The 15237-nt window shown below is 41.2% G+C and overlaps 2 protein-coding genes across 2 annotated transcripts in view; both read right to left on the bottom strand.

Moving 5' to 3' along the window:
• Positions 1–14954, bottom strand: part of LOC106062484 (uncharacterized) — a 33332-nt gene extending 18378 nt beyond the window's left edge. The window contains exon 1 of the mRNA XM_056005637.1: positions 14756–14954. The gene's annotated coding sequence lies outside the window, so the exon portion shown is untranslated. The remainder of the gene's footprint in view (positions 1–14755) is intronic.
• Positions 627–4003, bottom strand: LOC106067391 (G-protein coupled receptor 161-like). The gene has a single exon (XM_013226568.2). It carries the CDS (start codon positions 3472–3474, stop codon positions 2080–2082), a length of 1395 nt encoding a protein of 464 aa, XP_013082022.1. The 5' UTR covers positions 3475–4003; the 3' UTR covers positions 627–2079.
• Positions 14955–15237: the final 283 nt, after the last annotated feature.

The following is a 15237-nucleotide window of genomic DNA, read 5'->3' as shown; positions in this document are numbered from 1 at the left end:
GGTTGTTGACGATTGGTGGGACTTCTTTTTAATGTCTTTTTTGTAAGGGGATGACAAGAAAGGGAAGCTATCTAAGCGTAAATACGGGATGATGTGACCTAGTTATTTCTCAGTTTACATGTTTGTAGCTATGCGATTAAGATAGGCCATGGAGATACGGTGCTATTTAAATGACATTAAAAAGTCTTACTAGCTACAGTTGCGAAATGTGAATTGCATCAAATGTAAATTTAATTGTGACTATGCTGCTAGTGAGATGCAAAAGTGTAATTTATTGTATAAGTATCTGGAGCTTATATTTTAAAATGAGTATATAAAAAATGAATGTTCTACAGTAAAGACAAAAATGATTGTGTATAGGTATGATATGACAAATTGACTACAATATAAACAGTTTAATGGTCAAAATGTTTACATTTATTATGTTTTTGACTTTTGTAGGGAGCGTGCCAGAATTTTTTGGGATTACAAAATAAATAATGATCATAAGATAAAAAAAAACAACAAAAAAACTGAATGCAAAGTTATTGAATGAAGTTTTAGAGACGTCTTTGTGAATTTAGATTTTGTATGATTTTTCTTGAGTTGTTTCGGTCGTAAGACTACACAGCTATGTAGTGTTTGTCTGCGTTGTTTCGGTCGTTAGACTATACAGCAATTTAGTGTTTGTCTTGAGTTGTTTCGGTCGTTAGCTCTGCAGTTCCTTACCGATCACAACTATACAAGTGACTGTACAAGCCAGAAAGTAGTTACACATAGATCCGCTCTCTAATATGTAAGTTATTTAACTTACTGCCCATTCCCATCAACCCCCATCATCGATTTCCCTGCCCACATATTGCTATCACCATGTCCGATATACCGCCTCCATTATCCCCCTCGTCCGCGCACTCGACCACCGGCGCCAATCTATCTTTCTATATTCCCTACACACCTGCCGTGTTGCTAAGTGAGCTCACGTGCTGCAACGTGTGCTATAAAAACTGAAGGTGTAGCGTAAAACACACATGCTCGTCCCTCGCACACACACACACCCGCACGCGCATACTCACACACAGGCGTCAGGTTGGCCAGAAGAAAGCTCATTACATCGCCACACTTCCCACGTGACCCCGCGTGTAGATCTCATGCATACAATCAACGCATTAACACCCTCACAAATAGGCCGCGGGGCAAGGCAGTTAGATCTACCCCTCTCTACCGAACTGGCCTCCCGAAACCATTATCGCCACGATCGTATCGAAAAGCACTATTGATCGCCTGGCAGGTTAATCCGCTAAGCCGCCCACGCGCAGTACTAGAGAAAGCACTGGACCCTCATCGTCATCATGGCAATACATGGAGTCATAAAAAGACGTCTCTAAAAATGGCAAATATAATTGAGTTACGTTTCTGAGATATTTTTGGTCAGATATCAATTACAAAACAGATTTGATTGATCACATGTTATTTAAGGAGCTCCTCTAACTATTGATATATTTAGCATCATATTGAAATAGACAATCACAACCTTCACGTTCTTTGCTCTCTACTTTTTCATTCTTTTTCTTTTATCCAGGCTGTTGGCCTACTTAAGTGATACTCAAACTACGACCCGCGGGTCATATCCAGTCCGTTACGCTGAGCTATCCGGTCCTTTCTGCCTACATTGACAAGAGCGTGAAAAACGTTACTGTTCTTAAGACCTATATATGTCGATTGAACATACTTTATGTCTGTCTGGTATTGTATGTTACAGTTACTAGTAATAATACTTTGATATTATTTCGTAGATTAAATTGTAAAAATGTAATCATCTTTTCAAATACATTATGATAACCTTTGTACTACATTTAAAATCAAACTACGACGGAGTATTTGTTTAACGAATCAAATGCATGTATATATACGGTAGTTACGAAATTTCATTTACATTAAGATAACATTAATATAAAATAAATTGTATATTTTCTTGGTGGAGTAAAAATAAATAGTCTGGACACATAATAGTACCTGGGGATATAACTCTGTCCAATCAGTTTGATTGACGCGTTGAAAGAACAATACAGGAGTGAGAGGAGCCTTTGGTTGAGCTCAGTGTTATACAGTTGGGCTGTACCATCGGACATCACAGTTTTTGGGGCTCATGGAGGTTTTTTTGGCGGGCATTCTGGGTTTTTGTCTCTCGCACACCTGGTCCTCTTCCCGCTCCTCCTCCACGTCGGCCATACTGCGGAGGCTTCTCCCGCTTTCGTTGCGCACCACGGAGACCCTGCGCGGGAACTCGTGCGGCACGCAAATCTCGTGGTCTGAGTTGGCGCGGCCGCTGAAGATGAACTTGAGCTCTCTGCGCACCACTTTGCTCCGGAACACGTACACCAGGGGGTTGCAGGCGCAGCTGAACATGGCCAGGACCGTGGAAACGTGAGAGGTGACAGGGTACAGCGGAGAGGACCGTCCTGTCACGGCCTCCACGGCCATAACCACGAAGTAGGGTGTCCAGCACAGAGCGAAACTGAAGAGCACCAGAAAGCTGGTCACGGCTGTCTTCCACTCTTCTTTCCGCCAAAGGAGAGAGGACGATCTGCTTGAAGACTGGCTGAGGCGGCGAATAATAGGGGCGGAGCTGCTCCTCCTTCTGGAGTTGATGGGCGTGTTCTGCTGCATGGAGCTGTCATCGGATTGGGTGGTTGCTGCAGAGTTGACGCGTATCACGCTGTTACGCCTCGCCCTGACAATGTTCCCATGGGCGGCCCTGAACATCCTAGCGTAAGTCCACAGTATGGCTATAAGAGGCAACACAAAACTGAAGCTGATTAAGAAAAACGTGTAATATCTATCGTATCTAAGATAGCTGGACCACTTAACCGTGCAAACCATCTTGTCCAGCTGAAACTCTATAGAGTTCCACCCCATCAGGGGCGGAGATGAGATCAGTATAGCGGCGACCCACACGAAGACAATCAGAAGGGTGCACCGCCGTGAAGTCAGGCGCATGGAGTAGTGCAGGGGCGTCACCACGGCGCAGTACCTGTCTATGGATATCACCACCAAGGTGAAAATACTTGCGCTAACTATCACGTTCATAAGGAAGCCAGTGGTCAGGCACCAGAAAGTTCCGAAGATCCATTCCTTGGTGATCAGGGAGGTCAATGCAAAAGGCATCACAAAGATCGTGTTCAGGCAGTTTCCTATAGTTAAGTTAGCCACGAATCTGTTGGACATGGAGATGCTCTTCCTCTTACAGAAGACAACGAACACAAAGGCGTTGGCGACCACGCTGGCCAGGAAGACCGAAGACAAGAGCGCCCCCATGATGGTGGTGTCGGTCGTGGAGATACTCAAGTTGTCCGCAGTACCCGTGCAATCCGTCACCGTCTCCACGGAGCTGCGTAGCATCGTGTCCGCCGCGGACTTGTTTTCCGGAACCACAATGACACGGATAACATCCGGGATTGACAAGTTTGACGCCATGACGGTCAGTGAGACTTCCATGAAGATGGCTTACTTGTACACAACTTTTGATGGCGTCATATTAAAAAATACTAGAAACTGTTCTTTCAGCTCTCTTGGAGCGTAATATTAATTTTTGTATCATTTAAAGTTCAAACGACAGCCGCACGCGTCGTTTTCTTCTTGACTGACGTATCCCACAAGAAACTATTTATTTTCACTATACATTTCACAAAGTCATATGTAGATTCTTCGCAAAGTTAAATCCACACTATTTTCAAAGTATTGATCTTAAAGTCAGCGATAGGGATAATTCAACTTCCGTTGATAAATTCGCCAAAGATACACCTTTCTGGAATGAAATAAAATATTAAAACACTTTCAAGTAAAGATCAAGTCCTCTGATGACATAAAATCGAACACTTGTTCAAATGATGATATCACTCCCACAACAAACTAGTAACATTGTAAAACACGAATGTACTATAGTAGTAACAGGAGTCTACTGATTCCTCTCCTTACGAATTGTGCTTCTTTATACCTCCCCAAGTTCGTCTGACATGCCAGGAGAGCGGTGGGCACTGGGAAGCTGTGGAGGGAGAGGGGGCGGGGGTCACATCTCCCTCCTCGTGGGGAAGGCGAGACTACATTCGCGAGCCGACGTCTGCGCGTGCGTTACCTCGCGGCCCAGGGAGAAGAAAAACGTGGATGGTGGCGTGTGTGCGTGAGAAAGAACGAGAGATAGTCTGAGTGATGGATGAAAGAGAGAGAGAGAGAGAGAGGCAGGTTATGTTGTCTTAGAATCGAAAAAAAAAACACTTAATATATAGTCTGGAAGCAAATATGTAGGAAGAGCCAGACTTCCGACTGCGGTTCTAAAAGATAGCTCTATGAGTAATACCACATTGATCTATTGCAGGCAGATAGTTAACGATCTTTTAAGCCTGTTGGTTAGATTAGCAAAAGTGGCGATCTATTTGTTTCCCAAGACAGTCATTGCCTCAAGACAACGATCATGAATTCCTACTTTATAAGGTAATGGTGTTTTGAGACCAGGTCATAATGTCTTTATAATTCTCATCAATATTTAACTGTGTACCGGTACTAATAATCAACTCAGTATTAACGGGGAGAAACGCAACAAGTTGATAGGCAGTCTCATGCCATCTCTAGAACTCCCAGTTCACCCCCAGTCAGCACATCTGTTACAGCTATCTATACGAAAGTTAAGCCTTGTTTTATTTAAGTGTTTGACAGCCAGATCTGGCACTGACGCAAGATTTATAACCCTCTTTTTTCAGCGTCAGACAATGGAAACTAGACACTAAGCAGTTAGACGTCCAAACAAGGGGCCGTAACACGAAGCAGGAATATGCACACAAGGAAAACCATGTGAGGAAATTTATTTCACACACCCCCTCTCCACTCCCCTAGGACTGCAGAATTTTCTACCATGACGCCATTGTCGTAGTCTTTACAGTTTTTGATCTGTAATGTCCTCAATTGATGAGCTTAGCAAAAGCCCAAGCCCAGGACGACTATCTAAAGCATGAGGCCTCTGACGACTATTTATAGCATGAAGCCTCTGACTAGTATGTAAAACATGAAGCCTCTGACTAGTATGTAAAACATGAAGCCTCTAACGACTAAGTAAAGCATGAGGCCTCTAACGATTAAGTAAAACATGAGGCCTCTGACAGCTATCTAAAACATGAGACCTCATATGACTATCTAAAACATGAGGCCTCTGATCACTATCTAAAGCATGAGGCCTCAGATGATTATCTAAAACATGAGGCCTCTGATCACTATCTAAAGCATGAGGCCTCATATGACTATCTAAAGCATGATGCCCCTGATCACTATCTAAAACATGAGGCCTCTGATGACTATCTAAAGCATGAGGCCTCAGATGACTATCTAAAGCATGAGGCCTCTGATCACTATCTAAAGCATGAGGCCTCAGATGACTATATAAAGCATGAGGCCTCTGATCACTATCTAAAGCATGAGGCCTCAGATGACTATCTTAAGTATGAGGCCTCAGATGACTATCTAAAACATGAGGCCTCTGATCACTATCTAAAGTATGATGCCTCAGATGACTATCTAAAGCATGAGGCCTCAGATGACTATCTAAAGCATGAGGCCTCAGATGACTATGTAAAGCATGAGGACTCTGATCACTATCTAAAGCATGAGGCATCTGATCACTATCTAAAGCATGAGGCCTCAGATGACTATCTAAAGCATGAGGCCTCAGATAACTATCTAAAGCATGAGGCCTCTGATCACTATCTAAAGTATGAGGCCTCAGATGACTATCTAAAACATGAAGGACTAAGTAAAGCGTACAAGGAAACAAGCAAACTTATCAAAAAGTTTATAACAAAAAGCCTGTAAAGGGGGGGGGGGGAGAACTCTGTATTTATATCCATATTATCTGAATACTGTAGAGTGTATCTCCCTTTTCCGATATCAAACAATGTTATTTGATTACCACTTTTCAATTAAATTATTGGTTAGTTTTATTTGATTGATTCATGTTTTGTTGGGAACAAAGAAATAATTGTGCAAACTTTTAACTCGATCCGAAAAGTGGTAGAAATAACGTGTTCAAAATGTCTACACCAGACAGACAGACGGACAGAGTGAGCTAATAAAGCTGTGTACTGAATGCAGAGGCTAACAGACACACATAGCAACACACAATCAGACATACACCCCCTGAATGACTAATAGAGAAAAATAGAATGTCTTTCGAGAGATGATGATTTAATGATCACGTGACTTTAAAATTAGAAATGGCGACCTTAACGACAGCAGAACAATTTCGTGACCAACTCCTAATGACCATTTATTGGACTGCTAATTGCTTCACCAAGCTCGTGCTTTTCCACCTTATTATTTTTTATTTTATTCAATCTTTTATTGTTGTTTTTATTTTTTCGTTGAAAGATATCTCTCTCCATCTGGCGAGACAGTGACAAAGAAAGCTATGGACAGTGAAAGAACATGGGTCTCGGCTCAGGAAGAAAAACGTACAATCCGAAAAATGGCCAGCTCCTCTACCACCGAAGCAAAAGCCACCTTAACCTGCGCTATATGTGGACGGGAGTGTCTCTCCAAAATAGGGCTCCACAGCCTTGTGCTCTGAGATGAACCATAGTCGTTCTACGACTGAAGGAGGCCAATATATGTATAATGAAAGATATGTTTAAGCAAGGATTATTTCTAAAATGTATACACTTAAATTGTTCCTTCTGCTTTTAAAGCAATGACGTCACAGAGAGATACAACAGACGATCTGTCTTACAATTGCCTGGTACGGCAATCTGAGCATAAAAAAAAATAAACTTTATAGAATCCTAAATGCTGCTAATAAAATCATTGGCAAAAAACAAAGCCCATTTGGGCAGTTGTTTGAGACAAACATCTATAATAAGATAACAAAATCCTCGAAATAAAGAATCACCCTTTGTGTCAGGATTTTGTGATTTTACCATCACAAAAGAGATACAAGACACCGATAGCAAAGACAAACAGACACAAACACTCTTTTGTTCCCCTGGCCATCAAATCATTAAATAAGAACAATCTGATATAAACCTTGTCACATGTATATTATGAGTGAGTCTGGTGTGAATGTACACTTTATTTCTTATAGTTATAATGTTTTTTGTTTGGTGTAATGCACAAATTGTAAGACAAATTTCCATACGGACAATAAAGATTATTATTATTATTAGAATGCGAGACCTTTTTCTAGAGTTGTTGTGATTCTTTAATCCATCGTTTACTTGGCCTTCCTGTCGGTCGTTTTTGCATCCTAGGTTGGGATGGCTTTCAAAATCCTTTAATGCTTTCAGCGTTTGTTTCAAACCAACTGAATGTAGCGGCAAGCTTGCATACTTCTAGTCTGTAAATAGTTTGAATCGTGTGCTTCTAGTATAAAACCTCTGGCGGACAATGGTTATGTCTGCGCTGGTTGTGGCAAAATATGTAGGTCACATCATAGCCACGGGAAATACTGCATTCTTCATTAATTTTCAAACTCTAAGACAAGCCGTATTATAAAACTATAAAATAAAGCTGAAGTATAAATGACAATTGTCCCCCACCACGCCACAAGATGACGCCCCTGTCTTTATAACACAAGGCAGAGCCGGCCTTAAACATAGGAAAACTAGGCAGCCACCTAGGACCTCCGATTGGTGGGGGCCTCGCACAGGACTCTTAGACCTTTTTTTTTATTAGGGAGAAACATTGCTTAATTAACATAGATCAAAACTAAAACATTGAAGAACATTACGGACTAAAGTCTGCTATGATTTAAAGTTTATTCATGAATGTTGAAACCTATTTGTGAAACTACATTATTAGTACATACGTTACAATAAGGAGATAAATATTTTGCAAAACGCAACATGTCAAAAAGATGTTTATAGTCTTGTGATCATCCATCGTCCATATAACACACTTGTGCTACTATCAACTATATGAATTTCACATTTTTGTTGATATAGATACTAGAAGGTTTTCCATTCATTGCGCATTTGACCGTCTTAAGCTTTTGTTTTTCTATTTCCATTGGGGCCACCTTATTAACTTCACGTAAGACTGGCCCTGCCCATGGATGAAGTAAGGTCAAGTGTGCTCTAACCTCACAGACACACCACACATATTAAACACAACACTCACACGCATTTCCTACAAAATCTCTAAATGCTTTTGACTCTAAAGGTTATTTAAAAAATGACTACAAAATGCTAGAAAGTTTTATCAGAAAAAAAGGAATGAGAGAGAGAGAGAGAGAGAGAGAGAGAAGAGAAAAGGAGGAAGAGTGAGAAAATGGTAGTGTGAGAGAGTGAAATATACTGAGTGATAATAATAAAGAGATAGAAAAAGCGCACGAGAGAGAGAGAGAGACAGAGAGAGAGAGAGAGAGACAGAGAGAGAGAGAGAGACAGAGAGAGAGAGAGAGACAGAGAGAGAGAGAGAGAGAGAGAAAAATAAATATTATTCCCACACGTCTCACATTACACAACTCCAAGGCACCACACAATTCTCCCTCACAGCGAATTCGTTGCTTTATTGTATTCAATCAACTTAGAGACCGTTATTTTGGGACTTCCCTGAACATAATGCTAGCCCCAAGGTTGTAAGTGATTGTTTAACTTAAACCCCAGCTCCCAACGCAACACCCCCTCCACTCCTTGTGATTATGTTAATGTGTCCTTGGACCGACAATCCTCCTCACTCCTTACCTCGAAATGTCCCCTCTACTCATCCTCCTCTGCAAAGAGCCCCCCCCCTCCCCTTTTTTTTTCTTCCATGAGCTTTGTCTAGACCACATACTTAGTCTGTTGATAAACACTGGCTCTAAATTACACAATGTGACAGGTGAACAATTGTGTTTTTTACCTTGTGTGAAGAGGAATCGGAACAGCTTAGGAGACTAGAGGAATTACTGTATGTGTGAATATCTATCTATCTATCTATCTATCTATCTATCTATCTATCTATCTATCTATCTATCTATCTATCTATCTATCTATCTATCTATCTATCTATCTATCTATCTATCTTTATCTATCTATCTATCTTTCTATCAGTTTATCTATCTTTATCTATCTATCTATCTTTCTATCAGTTAATCTATCTATCTATCTATCTATCTATCTATCTATCTATCTATCTATCTTTCTATCTATCTATCTATCTATCTGTCTATCTATCTATCTATCTATCTATCTATCTATCTATCTATCTATCTATGTATCTATCTATCTATCTATCTATCTATCTGTCTGTTGGGCTGTCGGTCTGTTCGTTCGTCCGTCCGGCGGCTCTCAGTCAGTCTATCTGTCTGTCTGACTATCTATTGTACCTTCTCATAAGAAAGTGATTTCTGTTGGAGTTTGTAATATTATGTAGGACCAGGACTTCAAGCGATGGTTATTACTTTCGAAAAATGTCTTAAGGTCTTAAATCATAGGAAGATAGAGGTAAAAAGCTTAAAAACAACTTATTTGTTTGCTTATAACCGAACTATCCAATTAGTGGATTAAAATTTCGCTCAGATTATTGTTCATGTTTTTACTATTCTTACACTGTTTTTTAGACGTTTGTAAAGTTCACCTTTCACACCACGCAATGTTTTAGGGCAGATGTTTCTGTGGCCTACGGTTAACGAGGGTGTCATGTGGCCAGCACAATGACCAACCAACCGCCTTTACTTTTTCCTAACTAATGTCAGGTACCCATTAGAGGACTCAAAGGCTCCCAAAGATCCCGAAATTTAAAATCAATGTCTTCACCAGGATTCGAGCCCGGGTCCACCGGTTTGGAAGCCAACCGCATTACCTCTCATAGCCACCTCGTTTGTGATAATCAGTTTAATGAATAATAGAAAAGATTAGTAATTTACTTTTGTTTTCGTACCACTGCTGCCAAGGACGACTTTACGATAGTGCTAGACTGTGCAACTGTTTAGGGCCTGATCCATAAGAGTAGCCTCCACATTTATTTATTTTACAAAATATGCATATTTAAAAAATTGAGATAGTTATGTAGTTCATCTTAATAAATGTCATGCTTTAAAATTTACTACCACTCCGTGCACATTTAAAGAGGGCTCGGGCCGCCTCAGAAATCCTTCCCAGGGATCCCACATTCCTAAAATCCGAGACTGACGACTACAGCTCATATATTATAATTGTGTGTTGGCTAATGTCAGTGTCTTAAGTGTATGTGCTTGTGTTGTATGCATGTGTATATGTGTGTGTTTGGTTTCGTAACGTGGAGAAAAAACAACAACTTTGTGTTAGGTTGTGTATAGTATATGCCATTGGCAACGGCATTACATGCAGGAGTTAAAGAAAAAGTTTCCCTGACAGACCCAGCTGTGTATGACATCTGTTTTGTGTGTTGCCGACGGTTAACGAGGTGTCATGTGGCCAGCACAATGACCAACTGCCTTTACTTCCCTATCGTTTATTCAGCTACCCAGTTGGGTGGACTCAGGTACGTCCTTTACATGGTGAGTACCAGTCCTTGCCAGGATTCGAACTCCCAATCCTTCAGTATTTATCTACGTACAATCTACTTGAGTCCAAAATCTTTGGACGCGGTGAAAATGTGTTTTTAAAATCTAATACAAGAACAAACACTTTGCTATTATACAGTATATATATTTATAAAGTTCATTTTAAAATTTCAAAACCCACAATGCAATAGTTTAGATTCCCTGCTAAGAACCGAATGACCGTTTATTCCCAAACAGACGAAGAAATTCGTCCTTTATTGCTTTTGCGTTTTCGACTAAGATCAATGGGTTGAAACCGTCGAGTTCACATTTATTCCGATACGACCAGCTCCCAATCTCAAGGCCTCACTTGTCTAAGCAGATCTAGATCTATTTACTGTAGTAATGGTGAAGACGGGTAGGCTCAGAATAGCCACAAATTTCTTCTACCGTATCGCAGGTTTATCCAGAGGGTGATATCAAGGGGAGATCAGAGCACATCCAATCTTTCGCATCGCAGCAGGTTGCCAGCTGTTGAAATAATGCTCTCCCCTTTTTTATGTTCGCTGCCTGACAAAATTGTTCAATCTCTGCTACGCTGCAAGTGTCCGGAAACTCGTGAAAAGAAAAAATGGAAGCAAAATATGAAAGAAAAATTACTATCAGATCAAATGGCGTGACACAGAAAGGGAGGGATGGTGTTGAGTAGACGCCTATGTAAAACCAAGTAAAGAAGTTAAAAAATACTTTTTTGTAATGATCTCATGCAGGCCGGTGAGAGGGAACTCTTGTTCACTTTTGCTGACCTAGAGTTTCAAGATCCCAAGGCTCAACTCTACCTGACAGTTTCAAGAAAAAGAAGTAGTGATCTCTTGGGATTATGTAGGAAAGCTGGAAGACCAAAGCAAACATGGATAAAAATCAGTGGAACAAGAAGCAAAGACATGCTGGTCTTGCATGAGGGAAATCGCCTTGAACGAAGTTTGAAGTCGGAGTACTGTTGTGGCTGTCAACTCCCCTGTGAGTCTAAAGGATACATTCGAGTAAGCCAAGTGATTGAATAGGTGCGGCTTAAGGTGCTCTTAAAATAAACACCCATTCAGGAGACACATGTAACCATCTTTTCTGAGCGTATTCCGCACCCACGTTGTGTGTATTCGCAAATCAAAATACATTTGTTTTGCGTAGTCCTGGGTATGGTTTTACATGTACAATTCTTATATTTAGAATAGTAAAAAATTGTATTTTTCAAAAGGTGCGCCCCATCATGGACATACGTTAGCAAGATCCTACTACAAATAACGACGCTCTAGAGACACCGATTACAGTTCTACAGCTGCTCTGGGGGGAGCCCCTTTCCTGTGTGGGGAACGACATCAGGCAATCTTTTTTTTTTTGGCATCTAAAGGGCTAACGGCGTAACCGAGATGCCTCTCGAAAACGCTGGTGATAGATTGCCTTGACTGGCACAAAGAAGAAGACTCTAAAGACCAGGCGAGAGATTGCTTTAGTAGGAAAAGAATAACGCTCTGAAGACCCGTTCACGCGATCATCATCAACATCAAACTCCATTTGAGTGAGTGCTTGAGAGGCTCAAATCCTCTCTTGCAAAAGCCCTGGACAGAAACCCTGCTGTCTTGAGTAGTGCACAAATGTCGCCATACAGATCGAGAATTTTTGGTTTCCCAGGCCTGTCGAGAGGGAGATCAGCAAGTCTGGGGCAGTCAAACAGAATATAAGGCACGGTTACCTCTTCTTCCCCGCAGCGGGGGAACCGTGAATCGAAATTTGGCCATAGCCTTGAGAAATATGAGCCAACAGGACAATGGCCTGTCCTGCACTGTGCTATAATAGCTTGCTCAGGCCTGGACAGCCTCCACCACGGGGAAGTGCGGTCAGGGCGCCTCATGCGCTCCCAGACTCCATGCGATAGATTGTCTTGACTGACACAAAGAAGAACTCCTGGAAGCAAACGACTTCCGAAAGAGACAGCTCTTACAAAGGCCGAGGGATACACATTTCAGAACAAATGAAAATCTCCAGTAGACAGGAGTAGACGGCGAAAGAATAACTTGGTTCGACCATCGGCTATGTCTGCGTTGGCTCTGGCAAAATAAGTAGCTCACAGCCAGGACTACGTAGTTATGTTAAATACTGCATTCCTCCTTAACCCGTGGACACGCCTTCTAAAAACATAATAATAATAATAAAGATAAGGAAGCTTTAGTTTTAACCAGGAAGAATTCAATTTGCCAACAGAACTATTTTCTTTCCGTGAAAATTGACCGGAGTCCTTTTCCCAGACATTCATGATATGGTTAAAGAGAAAAAAAAATCTCATGGACTTTACTGTTTCCCCAGGAAACAATTAAGTCAGTGTGTAAGTCAATACTAAAAGTTGAACCAATTTCACGAAACAATTTGTAAGCTGTATCGATTGTCTTGCAACCAGTTATTGACCAGAGCATCGTTTGAGTGTCTCGCTACCAGACACTCTCTCTTCCAAACAACCCCCCACCCCATCATTTTTTTTTCCTTAACTAAAAAAAAAAAAGTAAAACCCACTACAATATGTAAATATTTTGGACGTTGGACGTTGTGAAAGAACAGTCTCCAGAATTTGGACGCCACGTCTGCGCGGTCTTGGAAACGGAAATAGAAACTCTGATACATTGGTCCGTGCCAAAGGGATGTAACTCTGGCGGTCGTGAGGAAGTAGCAAGCTTAAGGAACAAGAGTAATCTTTTCTTTAAGACAAAACGGAGAGGTCGGAAAAGGGTGGGGGGATAACAACAAATATGGGGGCTAGATCTCAGACGGTGGTTAATGGGGAGGGATGTTTCGGAAACAGGATTGTCTGAATTCGTCTGATTGAAAACTGTGCGAGGCCGATAATTATGCCCGTGCGACCAGCCGTGTCCCAAGATAGAACGGCTGTGGTGATTTTCTATTATTAGAAGTGCTAGAAGTAATCCATCTTTGGATAAAAACCCAGTTAGTGGAACTGACCGGAAGTCATAACCGTTAGTGTCAAAAAGAGTACTATAACTTTCAAGATAGCTGACTTACGATGACTAGTGACCAAATTCTTTTTAAGATAATTTAAACACACTCTCAATATAGTGTATTGCCAGGTTGCAAATGTAAATATTAGTTCTAAATGGGATATCAAGGGATTGATCAAGTGCATACACACCAAGTATGTAATCAATAATATAATCACAGAATTAAACGTTGAACGGACTGATTCATTGATCACGAATTCACTTCAATGGTCGTATAGATCCGCATGGGATTTTGTATACCGGTTCCGTTTACCTCCAAGGTGCTCTCTAGGAATTGATTTTGACAGACTCGCAACTTTTGGACCACATTTCGCACAAAACCGCCAGCTTTCTATCAAACCTTTGTATTTGACTTTCGGTATTTCCCCAAAAGGCGCAGTCTACATATCAAGCATTTAAAAAAATATCATGAATTTCGTAGTTTTGGGAGGTTTGTGCTAGGATGTAATAATGTTCAATTCTGAAGGAACATCTGAAGCATATCATACAAAGATGAGAAGCATAAAAACCGTTGGAAAACGAAAAGGTCTTGTTTATAAGTTTGTTTTAGGCCTCATGCTAGAGGAAGGATTCCACACCATCAGAATCAAACTGCTCTGTTCACCAGATCATCTGTTACCTTACCGCACCCCCTCTCTAGTATTGTTGAAAGGACTAAAAAAAAAGTATACGTCATAACGCCCCTTCCCAAACTAGTTACTGTTATCAAACAAAATTAAATTTAAAATGAGTTCTTCTTCTTCTTGAAACTGTCAGGTAGAGTTGAGCCTTGGGCTCTTGGAACTCCAGGCCAGCAAAAGTGAACAAGAGCTCCCTTTCACCGGCCTGAATGAGAACAGTGTACACTGTTCTGTCTGGCGGGGTGTCAGACTCGCGGCCAGAGACCGCGTGCACATTTTCCTTTTCTATACCAGGCTAACTGTGCAGGACACGCCATTTATGTAACGGCCCTTTGAGGAACGGCGCATGGATTTTGACAAGGTTGTGGGAGCTTTTTTACAACTCCGCACAGTGCAATGAGGATGCTCTCGCACCCCCTTAGGCACCCCCACGGGAGTCTTTTTTTGCTACCCTTTAGCCTAATCGTTTAATCTTACGATCGTTATAGAAAATGAGAGGAATGAGGCATTGAACTTTATGGTCAGCCCCGACGTTACTTACACAGAAAGCCAACACATACAAATATAAGTCACTGATTTCGTTGACACACAGTCACACACACATGTTGTACCTGAAGCAATCCAGGAGGCTTAAGATAAACAATGGCATTCAGTCGGTGTAAAAGCTATTTTTAGATCAATCCTTAAAAAAAACAATAACACAGCCGACACCTAACACGACAAGAATAATCCTTTTCAAAAACTGTGAAATCGAAATGATAACATCCAAAAACAAGTGCCGTGATATTTGCTTTACAAAAACAAAACTCAATCGACATTTTAACTGATCAACTGTCAAATAATTCAACAAGTAGGTGGCGGAAAGGGGGGGGGGGCGGGTGACAAGCGCATGAGGCGCTGTTTAAGATGTATGATCAGGCTGGCTGCCAGTTACTGTAGTGGGTCTTAAAGCCAATAAGTTTACGCAATAGTGCTTGACGTCAGTGTGTGTATGTGATAGCGTGTCATGACACTGTCATCGTGTGTGTGTGTATGTTTATGTATCTATATGCTCGACTAGGAAGTGCTAATAGTCATTTGGTTCTCTTGTTAG

This window comes from Biomphalaria glabrata, chromosome 12 (assembly GCF_947242115.1).
Source record: "Biomphalaria glabrata chromosome 12, xgBioGlab47.1, whole genome shotgun sequence".
Lineage (NCBI taxonomy): Eukaryota > Metazoa > Mollusca > Gastropoda > Planorbidae > Biomphalaria > Biomphalaria glabrata.
This window is presented reverse-complemented; position numbering and strand designations above follow the sequence as displayed.